General features: G+C 42.3%; 1 protein-coding gene across 2 annotated transcripts in view; it reads left to right on the top strand.

Annotated features, from left to right (window-relative positions):
• Positions 1-22,809, top strand: part of LOC111977731 (BRCA1 DNA repair associated) — a 41,798-nt gene extending 18,989 nt beyond the window's left edge. For both annotated transcript variants that reach the window (XM_024007304.2, XM_024007303.2), the window contains exons 15-21: positions 1,816-1,893; positions 2,071-2,111; positions 2,363-2,446; positions 5,067-5,124; positions 18,543-18,616; positions 19,891-19,951; positions 20,910-22,809. In XM_024007304.2, coding sequence (XP_023863072.1) covers positions 1,816-1,893; positions 2,071-2,111; positions 2,363-2,446; positions 5,067-5,124; positions 18,543-18,616; positions 19,891-19,951; positions 20,910-21,004 — 491 coding nt within the window. In that variant the 3' untranslated portion in view covers positions 21,005-22,809. The remainder of the gene's footprint in view (positions 1-1,815; positions 1,894-2,070; positions 2,112-2,362; positions 2,447-5,066; positions 5,125-18,542; positions 18,617-19,890; positions 19,952-20,909) is intronic.
• The last annotated feature ends 1,462 nt before the right edge of the window (positions 22,810-24,271 follow it).

The raw sequence follows: 24,271 nt of genomic DNA, 5'->3' as shown, positions 1-24,271 counted from the left end.
ACACCTGTCTATATAAGGTCCCACAGTTGATAGTGCATGTCGGAGCTAACACCAAGCCATGAGGCCGAAGGAATTGTCCGTAGAGCTCCGAGACAGGATTGTGTCAAGGCACAGATCTGGGGAAGCGTACCAAAACATTTCTGCAGCATTGAAGGTCCCCAAGAACAGTGGCCTCCATTATTCTTAAATGGAATAAGTTTAGAACCACTAAGACTCTTTCTAGAGCTGGCCGCCCAGCCAAACTGAGCAATCGGGGGAGAAGGGCCTTGGTCAGGGAGGTGACCAATAACCCGATGGTCACTCTGACAGAGCTCCAGAGTTCCTCTGTGGAAATAGGAGAACCTTCCAGAAGGACAATCATCTCTGCAGCCCTCCACCAATCAGGTCTTTATGGTAGAGTGGCCAGATGGAAGACACCCCTCAGTACAAGGCACATGACAGCCCGCTTGAAGTTTGCCAAAAGGCACCTAAAGGACTCTGACCATGAGAAACAAGATTCTCTGGTCTGATGAAATCAAGATTGAGATCTTTGGCCTGAATGCCAAGCGTCACGTCTGGAGGAAACCTGGCACCATCCCACGGGGAAGCATAGTGGTTGCAGCATCATGCTGTGGGGATGTTTTTCAGCGGCAGGGACTTGGAGACTAGTGAGGATCGAGGGAAAGATGAACGGAGAAAAGTACAGCGCTATCCTTGATGAAAACCTTCTCCAGGGCGCTCAGAACCTCAGACTGGGGCGAAGGTTCACCTTCCAACAGGACAACAACCCTAAGCACACAGCCAAGACAACTCAGGAGGTCTCTGAATGACCTTGCGTGGCCCAGCCAGAGGCCAGACTTGAACCCGATCAAACAGGACTTGTGAGGATCTGCAAAGAAGAATGGGAGAAACTCCCCAAATACAAGTGTGCCAAGCTTCGAGCATCATACCCAAGAAGACTCGAGGCTGTAATCGCTGCCAAAGGTGCTTCAACAAAGTACTGAGTAAAGGGTCTGAATACTTATGTAAATGTGATATTTTGCTTTGTCATTATGGGGCATTATGTGTCGATTGATGAGGAGAAAAACTCTTTCATCCATTTTAGAATAAGGCTGTAACGTAACAAAATGTGGGAAAAGGTGAAGGTCTCTGAATACTTCCCGAATGCACTGCAGATGGTTGTGGATTGAGACAAGACTTAACTGATGACAAGACTGTTACTGATAGGAAAGTGTGTGTGTGTGTGTGTGCTGCCAACCACCAGACAGGAAGCTCCAGGCACCATCTCTAAGATCACAGCAGGGCTCTCGCCTACGCACTCATTGCCGTGGGTCAGCTCTCTACTCTGCACTGTCAACCACCGCATGCTTGATATCTAGTGTAACTTCATATTCATCAAGGTGTAACTTTATTACGCAGATTGACGAAGTATCACCGGACTYCCTGACATGTCTCTCTAACCTGGTTGTGGATCACATGCGGTGAAGCATTCATTTCCCACAGAATGCCGACTCGTAGTCCACTGTGACTGTAAAATACGACTATRGATTTCCGATTTGATGCTCTGCGCTGCCATTTACTGCTGGTTTTCCAAGTTCAGTTCATGATCTTACTGTCATTTTGAAAATCTTGTCATCAAATCACAAAACCCCAACATGGCAACAAAGTATTTGTGAACAGTGATTTCATTGGGTGAGGTTAACGAAGTGTTTTGAGGCCATTTTTATGAAAYGCCGTGGATGACATTCATTGAAGTTGTGATTTGTGTGTACTATGTGTTCTATGTGTATGTTTTCTCACGTCTACCCTACCTTTTTGTTTGTCTGTCCGTCACAGATRGTGATCTGGTGTGTGAGCGCACGCTCAAGTACTTCCTGGGCATCGCAGGCAGGAAGTGGGTGGTGAGCTTCCAGTGTGAGTTCAGAGTTCCGTCACTGTAATTTGTCCCCTCACCACAGACAGATTTAGGGAAACCAGCGTTAATGTGAAACCACAGGGAAGGGAAGGTTTCTTACGTAACACAGCTCAAGGAAAATGGGGATTGTTTGTGTTGCCRAATATAAGCATTATTTTTGTTCCTATACTCCACAGGGATTTCCGAGTGCTTCAAACAAGGGACAGTCTTAAATGAGGTACACTCTCTGGTTGCATGTTATATCCCAAGAGTAGATTACAGTATATTCCATAGGTTTCCCATTGAGTTAATCTCTGTTTGTGAAGCATGGATTTTAGTTAGTTCTTTTCTTGGTAATGTCCTGGTAATTTTTCCCCCAACGTCTTGGTCGTAAAAAATWCATGTTAATAAAACATTTTTATTTCAATGACAAATGATACTACCGACTTCCCTATTAAGAATATTTTAACCCCTCGTCCACCCCCACAGACGKCATTTGAGGTGCGAGGAGACGTTGTGAACGGACATGATCACCAAGGGCCCATGAGAGCACGGACCACAGGGGACACAAGTGTAMGTTTTACACCTGTGCTGTTACACCTTCACTATTACACCCCGTAATACACACCACACCCCATATCACACCTGCACTATTCCATCGCAAATGTACACCTAGGTATTCTATTACAACATATTACCCCATATTGCATTTAAACGAATACACCCCCATATTACAAGATGTGTGCAGTCTTTTACTTTTTCAAAACTTTTTGCTGAACAGATTATTTSATCTCCAGCACCTGCTTCAAACCACTAGATGCGTCATCTTGGAGTGCACGCCTAGTCYTGCTTTAAAAAGTCAAACCCATTTTCTGATGGCGCTTTCATCTCCTTTTGGAGTGGGGCCAGACCTGAAAGCAGCAGCAGAGGAGCCTTTGCAACTGAAGAGGAGAATTTGAAATGGCTTGATGTCATGTTGGTATTATTGGCTGCTTTGAGGAGGCCCCTAATTGAATTAACCAGTAATTTCAGGCCTATTTGAAGGACCCGATTACAGTCTCCCCACCTTGATGGCTTCAGACACACTGCCGTGTTCATATTCGCTCGCCGTCGCCAGACGAACAGGACAGACAGTCAAACCGATAAATTGGTATTCTAGGCGTTTGTCACCAGAATGCTGATTGCAAGATGTGAGTGGNCACACACACACACACACACACACACACACACACACACACACACACACACACACACACACACACACACACACACACACTCTGGCATAGAGGAGTAGTTCTCTGACGTTGGGAACAGTTTGAAGCCCATTGTTCTGTGCCTGTCAATTTATTGAATGGTTATAAATTGCAATGTGCAATGGGAGGGTTGAGAACTGACTGAAAGTTATGGATGAGTCATAGCTAGAGTTTAACAACCAGCTTGGATCTCAAACCATGCTACAATATAAAAGTTCAAAGAAATACCGTGTTCCTATGTCTTCACATGAGTGACCAAAGCAAGACTTGCCTATTTTTAAATTAAGGTCAAATTTTAAAACTTGTTTTATTTTTAAGACCAACAAAATGAATAAAGTGAACAAAATATGCATATATTGGTAGTGTTTCAACCATCCAAACTATTTGATTTTCTTCAACTAGACCAAAAACAAAGTTCAGCAAGTCCAAGTCCCAGAAAGTCCAAATAGAATCGCAACAAAAAAAATGTCCCAAAGTTAATCAAAAGGCAAAAATGTGCAATCCCCCTTCAAAATGTGACCTAAATACACACACAAAAAAACACACACAAAAAAAACAAGATGGATCTTAGATGGTTGTGGGAGAGGGAAATCCAGCCTGGTGGAGATCTTACAACAGCTCAATGTTAAGGCTTCCTCCAAAACAAAGGAATCCTTTTGTCGTTGATTTAACAATCCACAAAAATTAGCAACAAGTGTAACTTTGAATGCTTAATCTAGGCTACTTAAAAGTTTTTCCACACAAAAAAAACCTCATCCAGGTACACACACACTATTTCCCCCAAACTGCTCCCCTTCCTCTTAAAGGGACATTCCCTCTTAAAAGGGATAGTCCACTGAAATGACAATGGCGACCATCTTAGCTTTGCCAGTGCAAATAATGCAGTCGGAACTGGCAGATGTATAATAGCATGAAAATGAAAATACACAAAGGTTTAACTTTGCAAGGTTTTTAAAACTTTAAACCAGACATATGTACATATCACCTCACTTGTGGCAGTCACAAGAGGAGCTACAGGTAACTGCCAAAAGAAAGAAAATACCAATGTGTCTTAATAATAGGGTGTTGGGCCACCACGAGCTGCCGGAGCTGCATTGGCCACCACGAGCTCTGTCTCTTATACACATCTAGATGTGTATAAGAGACAGGTGCGTGCGTGCGTGCGTGCGTGTGTGTGTGTGTGTGTGTGTGTGTGTGTGTGTGTGTGTGTGTGTGTGTGTGTGTGTTATCATGTCCTTTAATTCCACCTGAAGGGCATTAGGTGTCTAAATGAGAAATATGTAAGCGAGACGTTTGTTCATCAGACCGCCACCGCGGGCTAGCGGTCATTATGGATGGAGACCGAAGTGTTGAGATTGAGTGTTTCTCAGTCAAAAAGGTTGGCGCTTTATCTTCTAAAACAGTACCATCCAACCGAATCGTGGATATTAGCCTAGGCTTTGATGTGAAATCAGTGTTGTCGCTTTATATGGCTTGACTGGCTATAAATAACTTTATTGTTTGGACAAATGTTAACTATTGATAATGAAGTACTTCATGAGATACCCATTTAGAACATATATTTTCCATGTATAGGTCTAAATTAACAGTAAACAGTAGAGATGTGCCTGACTGGCGGTGCACTTTACCAAAAGCATGGATGTTACCATGGAGAATTCTGTACAGCTTGAGCCTTTTTTTTGTCCCCGTGTTCTGTTTGACACCATACTGGATTCAAAAGCAGTTAGTGCTTTTGGTTTAATACAGTGTTTTCCCTACCATTGTATAGGCGGGGTCCCCCCCCCCCCCCCCCCCCACCTTGGCTCCACTGGTTTCAATGGAACGTTATGGTCCCACAGGACCTGGATGTTGCTTTGGGCCTTTGTGACCCACCTGGAAGAAGGTCTTATCTCCTGAATTGACTAAATCTAAACGGAGCTCCTGTCTCTCTCTCTCCCTAGCTGCTGATGAAGGATTACGAGATCTGTTTCCAAGGCCCTTTCACCGATATGACCACTGGTAAGTAACTGCAACGCCGACCAGAAAACAACCCGCTACAGACCATACTACACAATCTCACCTCGCCAAGAAATGGGTTGAGGCTGGAACACTTAAAAAAATATATATATATATATATATTTTAGAAAATACCATTGATTTATTTGGCAATGGTGGATGTTTAATGTTTTTGTGAAAAAATACAGTTCGCCCCCTCATTCGAAATAGAAGTCCATTTAAATTAGAAGTATCATCAGTTTCCCCTAGAGCCTTTTGCAGGTGACAGTGTGGCTGAACTTTGGAACGTTGGCTATGGGAAGAGAGATATTAATGCTGTTTTTATTTGTTGGTGTGAGATATAGTATTTTTTTCAAGAAAGGACAAGTGAAAAGGCATAAAAGGAAGAAAGGCTGGACGTCAGGAAAAACAAGGTGGCCTTAGCATTTATGGAAAGCCCTCCCCAGGACCGTAGTACCGCTGTCTTGTTAGAGACAAGAAAATGAATCACGTGTCTACCCAGGTCCCCCGATTTACCAATGTGACTGTAGGACTCACACCTCCGACACTCAACTGACTCATCACACACACACACACACACACACACACACACACACACACACTCTGGCATAGAGGAGTAGTTCTCTGACGTTGGGAACAGTTTGAAGCCCATTGTTCTGTGCCTGTCAATTTATTGAATGGTTATAAATTGCAATGTGCAATGGGAGGGTTGAGAACTGACTGAAAGTTATGGATGAGTCATAGCTAGAGTTTAACAACCAGCTTGGATCTCAAACCATGCTACAATATAAAAGTTCAAAGAAATACCGTGTTCCTATGTCTTCACATGAGTGACCAAAGCAAGACTTGCCTATTTTTAAATTAAGGTCAAATTTTAAAACTTGTTTTATTTTTAAGACCAACAAAATGAATAAAGTGAACAAAATATGCATATATTGGTAGTGTTTCAACCATCCAAACTATTTGATTTTCTTCAACTAGACCAAAAACAAAGTTCAGCAAGTCCAAGTCCCAGAAAGTCCAAATAGAATCGCAACAAAAAAAATGTCCCAAAGTTAATCAAAAGGCAAAAATGTGCAATCCCCCTTCAAAATGTGACCTAAATACACACACAAAAAAACACACACAAAAAAAACAAGATGGATCTTAGATGGTTGTGGGAGAGGGAAATCCAGCCTGGTGGAGATCTTACAACAGCTCAATGTTAAGGCTTCCTCCAAAACAAAGGAATCCTTTTGTCGTTGATTTAACAATCCACAAAAATTAGCAACAAGTGTAACTTTGAATGCTTAATCTAGGCTACTTAAAAGTTTTTCCACACAAAAAAAACCTCATCCAGGTACACACACACTATTTCCCCCAAACTGCTCCCCTTCCTCTTAAAGGGACATTCCCTCTTAAAAGGGATAGTCCACTGAAATGACAATGGCGACCATCTTAGCTTTGCCAGTGCAAATAATGCAGTCGGAACTGGCAGATGTATAATAGCATGAAAATGAAAATACACAAAGGTTTAACTTTGCAAGGTTTTTAAAACTTTAAACCAGACATATGTACATRTCACCTCACTTGTGGCAGTCACAAGAGGAGCTACAGGTAACTGCCAAAAKAAAGAAAATACCAATGTGTCTTAATAATAGGGTGTTGGGCCACCACGAGCTGCCGGAGCTGCATTGGCCACCACGAGCTGCATTGGCCACCACGAGCTGCCTTGGCCACCACGAGCTGCCTTGGCATAGAGTGTCTGGAACTCTATTGGAGGGATTTGACACCATTCCATAATTCAGTGTTTAGTTGATGGCGGTGGGAAACGCTGTTTCAGACACCGCTCCAGAATCAAATCAAAGGTTATTTGTCACGTGCCGAATACAACAGGTGTAGACCTTAACGTAAAATGCTTACTTATAAGCCTCTAACCAACAATGCAGTTCAATAAATAGAAAATATTTACTAAATAAACTAATGTAAAAAAAATAATAATTAAGTAACACAAAATGACAACAATAACAAGGCTATGTACAGGGGGTACTGGTAGAGATATTATGTGCGTGAGTACAGGTCAGTTGAGGTCATTTGTACATGTAGGTAGAGGTAAAGTGATTATGCATAGATAATAAACAGCGAGTAGCAGCAGTGTAAAAACAAATGGGGGGGATCAATGTAATGGTCCAGTGGCCATTTGATTAATTGTTCAGCAGTGTTTCGGCTTGGGGATAGAAGCTGTTTAGAAGCTTCTTGGACCTAGAGGTGGTGCTCTGGTACCGCTTGCTGTGCGGAAGCAGAGAGAACAGTCTGACTAGGGTGGCTAGAGTCTCTGACAATTTTTTGGGCCTTCCTCTGACACCGCCTAGTATATAGGTCCTGGATGGCAGGAAGCTTGGCCCCAGTGATGTATTGGGCCGTATGCATTACCCTCTGTAGCGCCTTACGGTCGGATGCCGAGCAGTTGCCATACCAGGCGGTGATGCAACCGGTCAGGATGCTCTCGATGGTGCAGTTGTATAATTTTTTGTGGATCTGGGGACCCATGCCAAATCTTTTCAGTGTCCTGAGGGGGGGGAAAGGCGTTGTCGTGCCCTCTTCACGACTGTCTTGGTGTGTTTGGACCATGATAGTTTGTTGGTGATGTGGACATCAAGGACCTTAACTCTCGACCCGCTCCACTACAGCCCTGTCAATGTTAATGGGGGCCTGTTCGGCCCTCCTTTTCCTGTAGTCCACGATCATCTATTTTGTCTTGCTGACACTCATCTCCCATAAGTGTTTAATTAGGTTGAGATTTGGTGACTGACACACACACACACACACACACACCCTTTAAACCAGCTATGCTCCTTTGAGACCCCTCTTTCAAAGTCACTAAGAGAACTTATTCTAGCCATGGTAGACCCAATAATGGGCACTTTATACATGGCCCTAAGCATGATGGGATGTTTTAATTGCTTAGTTAACTCAGGAACCACACCTGTTTTCAATATAATTTGTATCCCTCATTTACTCAAGTGTTTCCTTTATTTTGCCAATTACCTGAACATTATACAGCAATTCTTTGCCCTTAGGGGTAACTGTGGAGTAAAGTTGGTGCCAAAGGTCTGAAAACATGTAAACACTTCTAAATTGTCTTAAGACGTAATCTTTCACTCTTCTTGGAGACTCTTTTTAGTACAGTGCCTTCAGAAAGTATTCACACCCCTTGACTTTTTCCACATTTTGTTGTTACATCCTGAATTTAAAATGGATAGAATATTTAAAATTTGTTTTCACTGGCCTACACACAATACCTCAAAATAGAATAGTTAAAAAAAAATCTTTTACAATTTTAATTAAAAATGAAAAGCTGAAATGTCTTGAGTCAATAACTATTCAACCCCTTAGTTATGGTAAGCCTAAATAAGTTCAGGAGTGAACATTTGCTGAACAAGTCACATACTAAGTTGCATGGACATGATTTTTGAATGACTACCTCATCTCTGTACCCCACACATACAATTATCTGTAAGGTCCCTCAGTCGAGCAATGAATTTCAAGAACAAATTCAACCACAAAGACCAGGGAGGTTTTCCAATCCCTCGCAAAGAATGGCACCTATTGGTACATGGGTCCAAAAAAAAATCTTACACTGAATATCCCATTGAGCATGGTGATGTTATTCATTGAAMTTTGGATGGTGTATCAATACACCCAGTCACTACAAAGATACAGGCGTCCTTYCTAACTCCGTTGCCGGATAGGAAGGAAACGACTAGATCCAAGAGGAAACCTGGTTCAGTTTGCTTTCCATCAGACACTGGGAGATGTATTCACCTTTTAGCAGGACAATAACCTAAAACACAAGGTCAAATCTATATTGGAGTTGCTTACCAAGAAGACAGTGAATTTTCTACTTGAAAATCTATGGCAAGACCTGAAAGATGATTGTCTAGCAATGATCAACAACCAATTCAACCGAGCTTGAAGAATTTTGAAAATAATAGGAAAATTATGTGTAATCCAGGTGTGGAAACCTCTTAGACTTACCCAGAAAAACTCATAGCCGTAATGGCTGCCAAAGGTGCTTCTACAAAGAATTGACTCAGGGGAATGAATACTAATGTAAATTTAGATATTTTTGCAAACATTTCTAAAAACATGTTTTAACTTTCTCATGATGGAGTACTGTGTGTAAATGGGTGAGAAAACATATATTTAATTCCATTTTGAATTCGGGCTGTAACACAAAATGTGACCGACTGGCTCAATTCGGTCTTAGGCAGCAACATTTGACGCAAGGAAGCAGCACATTTTATTTATAAAGCCCTTTTTACATCAGCACATGTCACAAAGTGTAATACAGAAACCCAGCCAAATCCACAAACGGCAAGCAATGCAGATGAAGAAGCACGGTGGCTAGGAAAAACTCCCTAGAAAGGCCGGAACCTAGGAAGAAACCTAGAGAGGAACCAGGCTCTGAGGGGTGGCMAGTCCTCTTCTGGCTGCGCCGGGTGGTGATTATAAGAGTACATGGCCAAATGGTGTTGAAGTTGTTTTTTTTACATTGGTTAAAAGTAGAGACTCAGAGCTAGCAAATTGTCAATCATACACTACAGTTGAGGAACAATAGGGAAAGTAATTCTGCTTTGAAAGTTGATAAACTGGAGAACTCTTGTTTGTCTACACCCATTCAGCATCGTTCACACCCTCTTTAAGCTTTAGCACCACCCATCTATTTAAGGATTCACATGTACTATGTACTAATCAACCAAAGATTTCAAGACTAAAGGCTGGTTTATACTACAGGTGTATTCGTAAATTTAATCTGGAGTGCCAGAGTGTGTTCTGGGTGTTGTCAGATTGGCCGCTTTGTAAATTCGGAGCGTTTCGCTTTCGGGGCGCACACTGGACGCTCTGGCCAGAAAGTAGGGTTGATCCGAGCGTTCTGACCTGACAACAGCAGTCAAGCACCCATGTCAACTGGCTAATGTTGGCTAGCTTGCTGACTAATTCCAGACACAAAARAGAGAACAGCTCACTCTAACCAATTTACTCGCCCTAGCAGAGCTGGTTGGTCTTTTTTGCCAACGTTTACTGACACCGGCCATATTCAACGGGGGTTGAGCGTTTGTAAATTTGTCAGTTATTCTGCACTCTGGCACACTCAGATGAGAGTGCTATGAAAAAGTTGTTGCAGTGACTTTCTATTGAAATGGATACTTGCATAGTGGAGTCTTACGTTTTTAATACGCGATACATAAAACAAAACAAAAGCCGCGTTAGACAGGATTATCCTACACATACTGGCCAGCTCAAAAAGACAGAAGCGTGCTATATGACCAATCCGAACTCATCTGGCATGTCCACCACACTCATTATCTCGGCTAATCGTGGCTAGCGGGAAGGTTGCTGGCTTTCTCGGGCTTAACCAACTAGGCTTGTAATTTAACCATTTTATTCGTATTCACAGATGGCATACAAGTTTGTTATTAAGGCACATGAAAGTTCACATGTTCCAGAAGGTATTACTGCCCAAAAATGCATTTTTGATAACTTTTAAAAAACTGTTTACTTTCAAATGGTGCTCCTGTGAAGTAGTGACGCGCGACATAACCTGAAACGAGTCACAAGTGGAATAAGTTAAGGGGTATGACTACTTTCTGAAGGCACTGTAGGTAGTTGGAGGTTGAGGTTCAATCTTCTCCCTTCATCACAAATTTGATAAGCGGCAAACACTGATGGAAAGAGACTGTGAAGGGTATCTATATCTTGTCCTCTCTGTCCACTCCGCTTTAGAAGAGACACTGTTCGGAAGAGGTAGAGGAGAATTCATATTCCGTCATGCAAAAACATTTCTTCTCCGTATGATGGATGGATGGATGGATGGATGAAGGTCTTGGGGCATCAAAGTGCTCCTAATGTGTATTTCTGCAAGCTGTATCAATGCAGGCTTGGCTAATGGGTTTGCACGTGCACTATAGATCAGGGGTTCTCAAACTTTTGGGGCCTGTGACCCCTTTTCTGATAGCAAATTCATCAGGCACCCCATCATAATCAGAACACAAAAACACAAAGGAGTTTTACCATGACTTCGGCAGTGCATGGCCAGACAAACCAATTCTCGGGCCCTGGGAAGGAACATTTTAAAGGCCCGGCTCTTAGCATTAGAAGGAAAATGTTGCCGTTTTCAAGCTAATTTCCTGCAGTTCTACACATTTTGCAATGAGGCAGAGATAGATACTTGCAGTTTTAAAGCTTAAAGTAACTGCCCACTGTTTCCAGATTTCTATGAATCATGACCAATAATTAATTACATTATGTGGTAAACAGATTTCCATTAAAAAAAAGAAGGTAATTACGCATGTTCAAAATCAGCTTTTCTGTGTTGGAATGGTGTGGGAGTACCCCAACAACAGAATGGTGTGGGCATATACCGGTCATTAAAAATATTAATACAAGTAGACTGCTGATTGGTCGGCTCAATCAGCCGACTAATTATTATTTTTCTTCAAGTTTATGCTTTGGCCACGAACAATGTTCCCTGTAAATTCTTTGGGACACTGAGCAAATATTAGGTCTTGTGAGCGGAAACTTGAACATTCTTCAAAAAAAAAAATGCATCTTTTGGCGTGCGTTTACAGTAGACACTGAAGGCTGTACCCTGACAGTTTTACACAGCCACAATAGTATATTGGCTACTATTTGAGCGTAATGTAGGCCTACCAACAAAACCAATTAAGCAAATCCCATAACATTTTCACATGGAAATAGCTCATGATATCTATGACATCCTATAGTAGCCTATATGTGGTGTTCAATGCTGGCATACATTGCATGAGACAAATATATATATTTTTAAAAACATTATGAAGGGCTTGACATTGATTAATGTAACACCATGGGCCAAATAGGTGAATGTAAATTGTATTGTGTTGTATGATGCAAGAAACCACAAAATAAAAGTCATCATTATTACCATACAGAGAATTAGACAATGTATTCTACACCTCTGCCTATGGGCTTATTTGCATATTCAATTCAACACTGACCCTTTTAATTAAGACATAAGGTTTTTACCTGACTGGCTTTTCAAAGAAATGTAGCCTACACTTGTGCTCTTGTAGKAAGCAGTAACTCCAAATTGCTGACCTATACTTATCTATAACTGGTCTAATAACGTCAAAGAATATCAGAAATGTGCACACGCGTGGCTCTGATCTAAAAAAGCACATTCACTCTCGGGTGATTTGAAAGACCACTCCTGGGCTATCCTCACCAATATAATTCTACTCGAGTGCGCTCTGACTCAGCCTACTACAGAGTCACAAACTCAATCTTGAAAAGTTAGGTTTGTTGCATTGAAAAGGGGCTGATATAATGTTGATTGGATCACAGAAAAAAACGTTGCTCTGTATAGTGCAAAGTAATGGGGCGACCTCGGTGACGTTCAATCTCTTTCGTCTCTGCGCGGCCTGGCATTTCTTCTGCGAGGCAGTCTTGGAGGTGCATGGCCACTCACCCGTGAAGCTTAGAGGGAACATTGGCCACCAATACGACTAGGATGAGTCAACATTTTGGGTATGAGTTAACAGGATATTAACTTTTAAAAGTGAGATTTTCACTGGACAGTTACACTAATTTAGAGTTAAAAAAAAATRCAAATAAAATTGTAATTGGTGGAGTACTGTGAATACCAATGTCCCTGTGAGCCTCCCAGGCCCATGTTGAGAACACAAATTGTAGATTCATAATATTACATTGTATTACTTATTCCAAAATGCTTTAATCTGTTGTTTAAACGGAGGGGGTGGACCCCCCGCAGTACCTCTGGGGGTCCGTGGACCCCACTTTGAGAACCCCTGCTTTAGATTACGTGCTAAATGTCTCTAGTTTCAGCGGGTGTGCGTGCATGCATGTGTTTGTGGCTTTCTTTCACGTGGAGAGGGTACACAACTGGAGTCTGTTCTCGGCAACATGTCTCAACAGGATCTTCATCTATTATTTACCTGCCTGCTTCCACTGTGTTTATCATATACAATAAGTGCAATCTATATAATCTCTACATCATGTGCATTTACTTGGCTTTCCCCAAATGAGGATTTTCTTGAAGTCGAAAATATTTTTAGGTCGAAAATGTTTAACTTTTTGCSTATTGAATAACGAGGTTGTTATTGCAAAAGATCATTTATCTGTGACTTACCAGACTGAATAAAAGTTAAGTATGAATAAAACGTAAGAAATTAAATGAATGTGGTTTTGGTTGCACTGTCTGCGCTGGAGACTTGGCGTTTGTCTACGAGTGCCACTTTGTTGGTGCAAATTTTTTTTCCCGATTTCACTGGGATATAGAGTGCAATTACAAAGTGCTGTGAACACGAGCCCTGAAAGCAAAGAATCATCAACGTTGCGGTTCGTTTCCTATGTGTAGCTTGTTGATTTACACACAATGTCATTTCCGTTTCTAACCTTGTAATGTTTTGGAATTAAGTTTTTCTTCCTGAAGTGAACAAATTCTTGGCTAGATCCACAAAATATATTGTTTTCAGTAAATGTTCCTTCCCCCATGTTTCTTGTCCAACAGTCTGTCCTGATTCTTGAGCACCAACATTATACCATTTTCAAACTATAGCGACAAACTTTTCACAGCGTTTTTTCCAGCCACTACGGTGAATGCGTAACCAGGCTAGCACAGTGAAGGGAAGTACAGCTCGGCTTGACTCTGTTTGTGCGGACTCGTTAATGTGAAAAGGGTACAGAATATAACTCCGCAAAACAAGCCACCCAGTGGTTGTCCAGGAGAAGGGCTGGACACCCCTGGTATAGCCAAGCAATGTGATGGAAACTCTCTGAACATCACACCACCTGTGGATGAAGACCGACACAAACGATAAACAAGACAGACTGAAGACATTAACGAAGTGAATAAAGTGATACTTCAAATAAAAATGTACAGTATATCGTGATATTATGTAGTTATAGTACGGACAGTGGAAAATATTGTGATATTACTTTTTGCTCATTTCGTACACCCCTACTCTGACGATGAGAGCGTGTAAAAAGTGTTCCAATCTTCTCACCGTATGATATCATACCCAGAGGTCACCTCGGGTTTAGGTTGGTTTTGCGACGGTGTAGTCATTCATTGGCCAAGGGAACCGTGGAATAATGTTAGAGGAAGGAATACAGTCTGGTACCTAGCTGTTTTTGGACGTTGAAACTTACCAATGGCAATGTGTAGCCTGTGTCCGAAACACCCTAGTCTTGTCCATTTTGTTCAGCTCCAATGCTTTGACCATGTTCGATCCTCTGTCAGTGGTCATACATACTTGACGTGATTCTTTCAAGCCCCGGGATGAAAGTGCCTCCCTCAGCCCAGCTGCAATTATGCCTCCGGTGTGGTCGTCTGGGAAATAAGAGGTCTGAAGGCATTCACTTTGCAGCTTACAGTTGTCGTCAATGTTGAATCGTGAGGCTAATGTATGGCTCTGTGGTCCGGCTTGACCATAAGTCGGCAGTGGTAGAGAAGAGTGCAGCGTTACGGGTTTTGTTGGCAACTCTGCCCCGACATTCTGTGTAGAGTGTTGTTGAAGTATTTACGGCTCGGCATCTCATATCTTGGGTCTAGAGTTCGAATCAACTTTCTGAAACTGTCTTTCTCCACAGTTTGAATTGGTTCCATGTCGCTATGTGATACGTAATTGCACTCGTTATCTCATTCCACTTCTTGCTCTTTTTGTCATAGGGAATGCCACTAACGAATGATGCCTTGAGTGATAGCTGAGTGCGGGTCTTGCTTGAAGATGTCTTGGGAATTGTGCCGGGGGTTTGTTGCACACATTCTGGTAGATTCTTCACATTCGTGCACATGCAGGGTTTTCAGGTGGTGAAAAAGATTGCTGGTGTTTCCACCTTTTGGCGAGTGCGTCGACACAATTTACACAGTACTGTTTGTTGGTCGAGGTCGGATATAAAGCTAAACCAGTTCCAAACGGCAGAGTAGGCCCCCTTTTTTCGAACCAATTATTCGTCGTCCTGCAAATCAACCTCAATAGCGTTATTTTCCTTGTCAGTCATTCTCGATGCTTGATTTTCGGGCACTTTTGCTAACGAAAGGAGTTTACTTCACAAGATTTCCGCTTACTCTGCAGTTGCGCATGCTTGTTTGTTGACTTTGATTGGCATGCAGATTGCGTGTAATGTCCATGCTTCTAGTTTTTCTTCTTTGCTAAAAAAAAAAAAGGCTATGTTTTTAGGAGAAGAAACTCGACTGAAATTAACAAAACAAAAACGCTTTATTTCATACATGTATTAATTTATCAATCAAATGTATTTATAAAGCCCTTTTTATATCAGCCGATGTCACAAAGTGCTATACAGAAACCCAGCCTAAAACACCAAACAGCAAGCAATGCMGATGTAAAAACACGATATGGCAAAATCCATATCAACATCATACCGGTATACCACCAACACCTACGTCGGAGAGAAATGACGTGGTCTTCATGGACAGGTTCTATGTTACCAACCTATTGACACATATGGTAAGGGTCTCCTTAATAGTCCTCTCTCCACCAACCCACTGCTACGTCCTTCACCCCCTATACTTTTCTCCCTATCTCTTCCCATTCGTGTGATCAAATCCTGTAATGAATCCATGCTCTAAATTGTTTTTGGGGATGTGGAAGATGGGGGAGAGGAGGTAAGGAGGAAATTAAGTCCGGTGACTTGGTGAAAAAAGGAGTTGATACCTATCCATGRCGAGGTATAGCGGCCTTCTCGTTCGACTGTTACTTAATTAAGATGATCAGGGCCTCAAGCCAACTTTTTAATGTAGAGAGAATGTTCGCTAAGTGCATGGTTAGACCATGTGTCGACACTGATAGGATTGAAAGAAAAGCAGTGCCGCTCTTGGATCAGCTTTCATTCAAATTAACATTAGAATTATTCCACAATACTTAAAATGAGAATTWTTCCACAATACTGACGAGGGATCAGCTCTGAGCGATATTACCACCTATGGCTGCAAACAGTAGCGGTGCATGGGTAAAATCACTGGAGAATCCAAGCCAGGRAAAAAAGCTATATTACAACCCACGTGTTGTGATAATTGTGTTTGCTCTCTAACCTGTTAATTCATATGCCTCGATACTATAATACATAAACCGAGACAGTAGGATGATACMGTGGCAGAATAAATTCAACCACACCTTTGTTTCATCACAAAACCGGAGAGCAAMATCTGTCCAGTGAAGTCCACGAAACATATTGCATGTAACAAACCGTTAAATGACCTACAGCATGGTCAAGCAAGTTCATGTTTCAAACTACTAAACAGCTATTGATTTAGAACCTCGAGTTACCACAAAGAAAACATGCGCCGCCTCCACTATTCCAGCACCATTTCAACTTTAACATCATCTAATCACCTATATATATATAAAAAAAAAAACATGTTGACTTGTAGAGAAACGCCAATACCATCTTCCACTCATGTTGCCTAAWCGGTCTATGACTCTGTCATGATACAGTACACGGTTTAGTTTTAGTTGTCCTAGGCTACCTGGATAAAATGCCAGCCCAGCTAGCTACAAAAGTAGGGTGGTTGGTCGGGGTGGGTGGATACCACAAACGCCTAGCAACCCAAAGGTTGCTAGTTCRAATCTAATCATGGATAWTTTTAGCTAATTAGCAACTTTTGAACTACTATCTACTTTTTTGCTACTTTTACGTTTTCCAAATTCGTAACATGCRCTATATATACAGAAGTATGTGGACACCCCTTCAAATTAGTAGATTCGGCTATTTCAGCCACACCCGTTGCTGACAGGTGTATAAAATTKAGCAMACAGCCATGCAATCTCCATAGACAAACATTGGCAGTAGAATGGCCTTAAGAAAGAACTCAGTGATTTTCAACGTGGCATYGTCATAGGATGCCACCTTTCCAACGTGTCAGTTCGTTAAATTTCTGCCCTGCTAGAGCTGCCCCGGTCAACTGTAAGTGCTGTTATTGTGAAGTGGAAACATCTAGGAGCAACAACTTTTCAGCCACGAAGTGATAGGCCATACAAGCTCACAGAACAGGACCGTCGAGTGCTGAAGCGTGTAAAAATCCTCTGTCCTCGGTTGCAACACTCACTACTGAGTTCTGGAAGGCAACATCAGCACAAGAACTGTTCATCGGGAGCTTCATGAAATGCGTTTCCATGGCTGAGCAGCCGCAAACAAGCCTACGATCACCATGCGCAATGCCAAGCGTCGGCTGGAGTGGTGTGAAGCTCGCCACAATTGGACTTTAAAGCAGTGGAAACGCGATCTCTGGAGTGATCAATCACGCTTCTGGCAGTCCAACGGACAAATCTGGGTTTGGCGGATGGCGTAAGAACGCTACTTTCCCCAATGCATAGTGCCAACTGTAAAGTTTGGTGGAGGAGGAATAATGGTCTGCGGCTGTTTTTCATGGTTCGGGCTAATCCCCTTAGTTCCAGGGATGCTACAGCATACAATGACATTCTAGATGATTCTGTGCTCCCAACTTTGTGGCAACAATTTGGGGAAGGTCCTTACCTATTTCAGCATGTCAATGCCCCTGTGCACAAAGCAAGGTCCATACAGAAATGGTTTGTCGAGAACGGTGTGAAGAACTTGACTGGCCTGCACAGAGCCCTGACTACCACCCAATCGAACACCTTTGGGATGAATTGGAACGCCGACTACGAGCCAGGCCTAATCGCCCAACATCAGTGCCCGACCTCACTAATTCTCTTGTGCTGCAAGATGCTGCAGGGATTTGCTTCCAATGTTCCAACATCTAGTGGAAAGCCTTCCCAGAAGAATGGAGGCTGTTATAGCAGCAAGGGGGTGGGGGGGCATGATTTTGGAATGAGATGTTCGATGAGCAGGTGTCCACATATTTTTGGTCATGTAGTGTGTGTGTATATAGTACGTTTTGCAAATGGGTGATAGACATCCACAAAGTAATATATACCATACGTATCATACAAAATGGAGGGTCACCGATTTACGTACAGAATAATACGCAATGCTCTGAGACCAAGTTGCACTGTCTGACAGATAGCCTAAACATCTTGATTCTAAGTTTTACCAGAGATGTTCTGTGAATAAAGTGACGCAGTGGGGCAATAAAAAGCATCTGACGATGCCCTTTGGCTGCCCTACGAGTTGCCCTTTGGCTGCCCTACGAGTTGCCCTTTGGCTGCCCTACGAGTTGCCCTTTGGCTGCCCTACGAGTTGCCCTTTGGCTGCCCTACGAGTTGCCCTTTGGCTGCCCTACGAGTTGCCCTTTGGCTGCCCTACGAGTTGTCTGGATCACTCGTAGACGTGCAAAGGTTTTCAAGAGTCACGTTATTAATGAAGGCTCTGGGAAACTCACTGACCTCTGTCTCTTAATCAGGATGTATGTCTTTCTCGCTCTCTCCCTTTTTCTCCAGGTCAGATGGAGTGGATGGTGGAGCTTTGCGGCGCAACGGTGGTCCAAGAGCCTCTTCTCTTCACTGGTGAACTGGTAAGAATGTCTGTCTGACCTTGAAAATATTATGTTATTTGTCACATGCGCCGAATACTACCGTGACATGCTTACTTACGAGCCTTTCCCAACGATGCATCAGGCTAGATAATAATAAGAGTAAAATAAAGAACGGACTAGCAGCAACATATGATGAGAATGAAAGTGTGTGTGGGGGGGGGGGATACAGAGTGTGTACAGTGAGCTCCCAAATTATAGGGATAGTGACACATTTTTTGTTGTTGTTTTGGCTCTGTGCTCTAGCACTTTGGATTTGAAATTATACGACTATGAAATTACAGCACTTTGTACACAGTCCCCCCCATTTTAGGGGACCAAAAGTATTGGGAGAAATTGTATGCGTATTAAAGTAGTCTAAAGTTAAGTGAGTTAGACGCACAAATATCACTTCCCCCCCCCCCCCCCCATTTGTGCGTCTAACATTCTCTCATTATTATTACTATTAACGATTCATTCAGGATTATCTGTAATCATGGTAGAATCCACATTAATGTAGAAGTGCTTAGAATCATATTCTATTCTTATTTACAATAAAAGTGACTCCAAAATGACACACTACATTATTTACCATTTCATTTCTATTGGGCACAAAATAATCTGAAACACAACCAAAACAAATGCATCCAACAAGTTTGTAGAGTCACAAGCTTGATGTAAACATTGTGTGCTAGGAATATGGGACCAAATACTACATTTTTGACAACTTCAATACACATAAGTGAATTTCTCCCAATACCTTTGGTCTCCTAAAATGGGGTGGACTATGTACAAAAAGTGCTGTAATTTCTAAACGATATGGATGAAAATACCCTCAAATTAAAGCAGTCTGCACTTTAACCTCAGTCATTGTATCATTTCAAATCCAAAGTGCTGGAGTATAGAGCCAAAACAACAACAAATGTGTCACTGTCCCAATACTTTTGGAGCTTACTATATATAGTATTTCTAAGTATCCCTTAGAGTCAGTGCAAGATGAATGCAGATAGACTTGTAATGCGTGACTTGTAATGCGTCAAGTATCCTGTGTGTGTGTGTGTGTGTGTGTGTGTGTTAACCCTGGAGAAGGGTTACTGTGTCTATCGGCTGTAAATATCACAGTGTGGGCCTTTGTAAGACCTGTGTTGTAACTGCACTGAAAGAACTGAAAGTGGAGAAATACTAAATTACTCTTGTTCTTTACTTGAGTGGATAATTCCGGATACAGTAGTGGGGAAGAGGGGATTATAAATTCTATTTTTCTTACTTTTTGTCAGAAAACTCGTCAGCTAATAGTGGTACAACCAGGCTCGGACCAATCACCAATAAACTACAAAGGTGAGTCTCACAAGTGGAAACACACTCTTCCACAAACACACACATTCTCACTCGCGCGTGCACGTGCACACCCACTACACAACACACACACACACACACACATTCTCTTTCACACACATTTCCAAAAATGTTCTTTCACACACACACACACACACACACATATTCTCACACAAACACACACACCGTTAGGCTCCATTCCGAAAAATGCTGTGATTATGGTGCCGTCCCGGGCCAGCGACAGGGCGGTTACATAAGTCATCCACACCCTATCGCCCTGAGGCTGAAGCACCGCACAGGGATAGACCTCTAGTGTGTCAGACAGATGGAAGGGCTGTGTTTGTGCGTACTATCTGGGGGTCTGAGAAACATGTATACATTTTTGTATTTTTATGTCCGTTGTAACAAATGGACTAATAAAGCTAAAGAGGGGGAGGGAGGGAGGGGTGATGAGAGAGGTGGTGCAGCAGCATCCTTATGGGGCACCATTTTAAACATGCTATATTTTGTGAAAAATATCAATTCTGTGCCACAAAATACAATCTCTTTCATTAAAAAGTTACTAACGGCACCACACCCAATACATCCCTCTCCCGGTGGTCTAGTTCGTGTAGTTACATATTTAACGTGGCCTTTCTTACCCAGCGTCCGCAGGCTCTCCCAGGTAACCAAGTTAAACCTGCTAGCCCCTCTGCACCATCGATTTTAATCAAACACACAGACATGCACACATTCACGTCGCACCATCTCACACACTACACACATCAGCCCATACACAAGGTAACACAAGGTCACGCTCGCATTGGGAAGAGCAAATGGTGTAAGAAGTCGATCCGCTGCGTGTGATGTCATATCGCTGCGTCTACCTGTTTTAGTTAAATGCACCTGTGGCCATTTTGTTGTTGAGGGTGTTGCCATAGCAACACATACCTCATCATCACTTCCTGTGTGTTCTCCACAGCCCTCCAGAGGATAGCCACGGTCATTACCCGTGGTTGGCTATTTGATACCGTGGCAACCTACACCCTTCAAAGCCTCGGCAACTACAGAACGTAACCTCCAGACCTGGTGTCACATCCAAATCGCTCCGCTGGCCTGGACCCACTCCACTCAGTTCATTGGTGTGATACGCAAATCGTTCCCTGGTCTGGATCCTGTCACTAGAGGCAGTCCCTGGTGTCACGTCCAAGTGGCTCCCTTGCCACCCTCTTTCTTAATACAGTGCCTTCAGAAAGTATTCATACCCCTTGACTTATTCCACATTTTGCGTTGCTCTCCTATCTTCACACGATACCCTGTTAATGACAGTGAAAACATGTTATAAAAAATGTTGGCAAATCTATTGAAAATTAAATGCATAAATATTTAATTTACATAAGTATTCACACCCCTGAGTCAATACTTTGTAGAAGCACATTTGGCAGCGATTACAGCTGTAAGTGTCTGGGTAAGTCTGTAAGAGCTTTCCACGGCCCATTATTCTTTTTAAAATTCTTCAAGTTCTATCAAGTTGGTTGTTGATCTTTGCTAAACAACCATTTTCAGGTCTTGCCATAGTTTTTCAAGTAGATTTAAGTCAAAACTAACTCAGCCACTCGGGAACATTCAATGTCTTCTTGGTAAGCAACACCAGTGTAGATTTGGCCTTGTGATTTAGGTTATTGTCCTGATGGAAGGTGAATTAATCTTCCAGTGTCTGGTGAAAAGCAGACAGAACCAGGTTTTCCTCTAGGATTTTGCCTGTGCTTCACTCCATTCCCTTTCTTTTTTATCCTGAAAAACTCCCCAGTCCTCAATTATTACAAACATATCTATAACATGACGCAGTCACCACTATCCTTGAAAATATGGAGAATTGTACTCAGTATTGTGTTGTATTGGATTTGCCCCAAACGCAACACTTTGTTTTCAGTACAAAAAGGGAATTGCTTTGGCAATTCTTTTGCGGTATTTAGTGGCTTACTGCAAACAGGATGCATGTTTTGGAATATTTTTTTGTGCATGCTTTCTTTCTCTTTACTCTGTCAATTAGTTTAGTATTGTAGAGTAACTACATTGTTGTTGATCCATCCTCAGTTTTCTCCCAACACAGCCATTAAACTCTTAACGGTTTTAAAGTCACAATTGGCCTCATGGTGAAATACCTGAGCGGTTTCCTTCCTCTCCGGCAACTGCTTTAGGAAGGACGCCTGTATCTTTGTAGTGACTGGGTGTACAGATGCACCACAGCAATAGGTACCCTTTTGCGAGGCATTGGGAAACCTCCCTGGTCTTTGTGGTTGAATCTGTTTGAAATTCACTGCCCGACTGAGGGACCTTACAGATAATTGTGTGGGGCACAGAGATGGGGTAGTCATGGAAAAATATCCTGCTAAACACTATTGCACACTGAGTGAACCCATGCAACTTATTATGGGAACTTATTTAGCCTTGTCATAACAATACTTATTGACTCTAGACATTTCTCCTTTACATTTGTAATTCATTTGTCAAATTTATGGGGTATTGTGTGTAAGCCAGTGACATCTCAATTTAATCCATTTTAAATTCAGGCTGTAACACAATTTTTTGGGGGGGGGAAAGTTGTGAATACTTTCTGAAACCACTGTATGCCTAAGAGACAATCCATGATCAACCAGTTCAAAATATTACTGCACTTTACCCCATCCCCCTGAAGTTGTCTTGTTTTTGTCACCATGACTACATCCTTTAAAATAGTTGTTATGCAGTCGCTTTGTGTTATAACTAAACTCTGTGTGATGTACATAAATGTAATGTTCTCTTACTTAAAACGACTCGCATGGAAACAAATGATATATTTTTGTACCCTGTGAGAATGAGAAACCAATGACCTGAAGAGAGCCAGAGGCTGGTGTTTTGTTCTATATGCACGCATGCGCACGTGTTCGTACAAACACACACACACACACACACACACACACACACACACACACACACACACACACACACAGGGAAAGCCAACAGGAATCTTAATAGGGTGGCGCAACATTGTCGTCTTTTGCCTCCGTTCTCTGTCCCCCTCTGTTTCCTCCGAAAATCCTGGCATACCCTGAAAACAACAACGAAAAAGGGGACGCTTGTGGGGCTCACAGGCCTGTTACGAAATGTTCTCCAGTATTTGACATTATACACTAACTGTGCTTCCGGCCAGAGCATCTCTCTCAGTGAATCAGTAGCATATTGCAAGAGGGGGCCAAGCACAAAACTGTTCTATAGGGTAGGAAAAAAGACCTTTGTTTGAGGCCCGGGAGCTCAAACTGGCTTAAAACCTTTTATCAGACATACTTGTTGTTTTGCGCCAGCGTCATTTGAGTGTTTTTCTTTTCAGAAAAACCTATTAGTATTTATTTACCTTGACTTCCCGGTACGCCGTTCTCTTCTCTCAAGGTCTCATGCATTTTAATGTTGAAGCTTTTTACCCCTGGTTCATTAAAGCCCACTATGTGTATCCTACAAGGCTTTCAGACCCCTGTTCACTAGATATCCTAAACAAGACCAGCGCGGAGAGAGGGGGCGTGGGGGGGGAGCAGGAATATGCTCTGCCAGTAGCAAGCGTTCTACTGAATTATTGAACAGKCGACATGTGGGAATAGAAAGGAAGATAGCGAGGGTAGAAGTGGAGAGGACCACAAGCACATTAAGGGGGCCACGGATGGCCCTCGTCCATAAATTGAGAGCCTGTTGCAATTCTGTGACTGTAAGTAACTTAGCGTGACTAGGGTAGCCTGACATTTGTTTGAGACCTGAAGACTTGAGTTAGCTCCCTGAGCTGATGCCTAGGTTTTGCTCAACAGGCTAACACAGTCTTGTGGCGGGCAGGTTATCCGGTTTGCATACCTGGTTGGTCACATAAGCCTGGGAGGTTGTTCCTGATAGACAAAGTTGGTGGTGTCCTAAATATTGTGCTATGAAAGATTTTGTAGCACACTAGCACGGTTAGCGGCATGTGGTAAAGTTGCAATGTAAAACCCTAGGGGGACTGTTCCATCCAAACTAATTTGTATGTATCCAGGGTATTAAATATCAAAATATCGGACAATTTAACCGATAATGAATAAAACATTTTTTTTTAAAGTTCTATAATAATTTAAAAACTCAATAACACATTTGGGTACTAACCTCAATGGTAGCGGGAAGGGACAAATTTTTCTCTGATTTTAGCTGTAAGTTCACCCTCCAATAGAATGGATAGAAATAATGAATTTGAACTTAAACATTTCTTTTTTTCACTCTCAAGGCGCCATATGCTATGGATGCATCCGGTCAATGAGAATCTTAATAGTTGGAATCCGTGCTTCGGAA

The sequence above is a fragment of the Salvelinus sp. IW2-2015 genome, linkage group LG18, assembly GCF_002910315.2.
Source record: "Salvelinus sp. IW2-2015 linkage group LG18, ASM291031v2, whole genome shotgun sequence".
NCBI classification, from domain to species: domain Eukaryota; kingdom Metazoa; phylum Chordata; class Actinopteri; order Salmoniformes; family Salmonidae; genus Salvelinus; species Salvelinus sp. IW2-2015.
The sequence above is the reverse complement of the archived record's forward strand: the minus strand, read 5'-3'. Positions and strand labels throughout refer to the sequence as shown.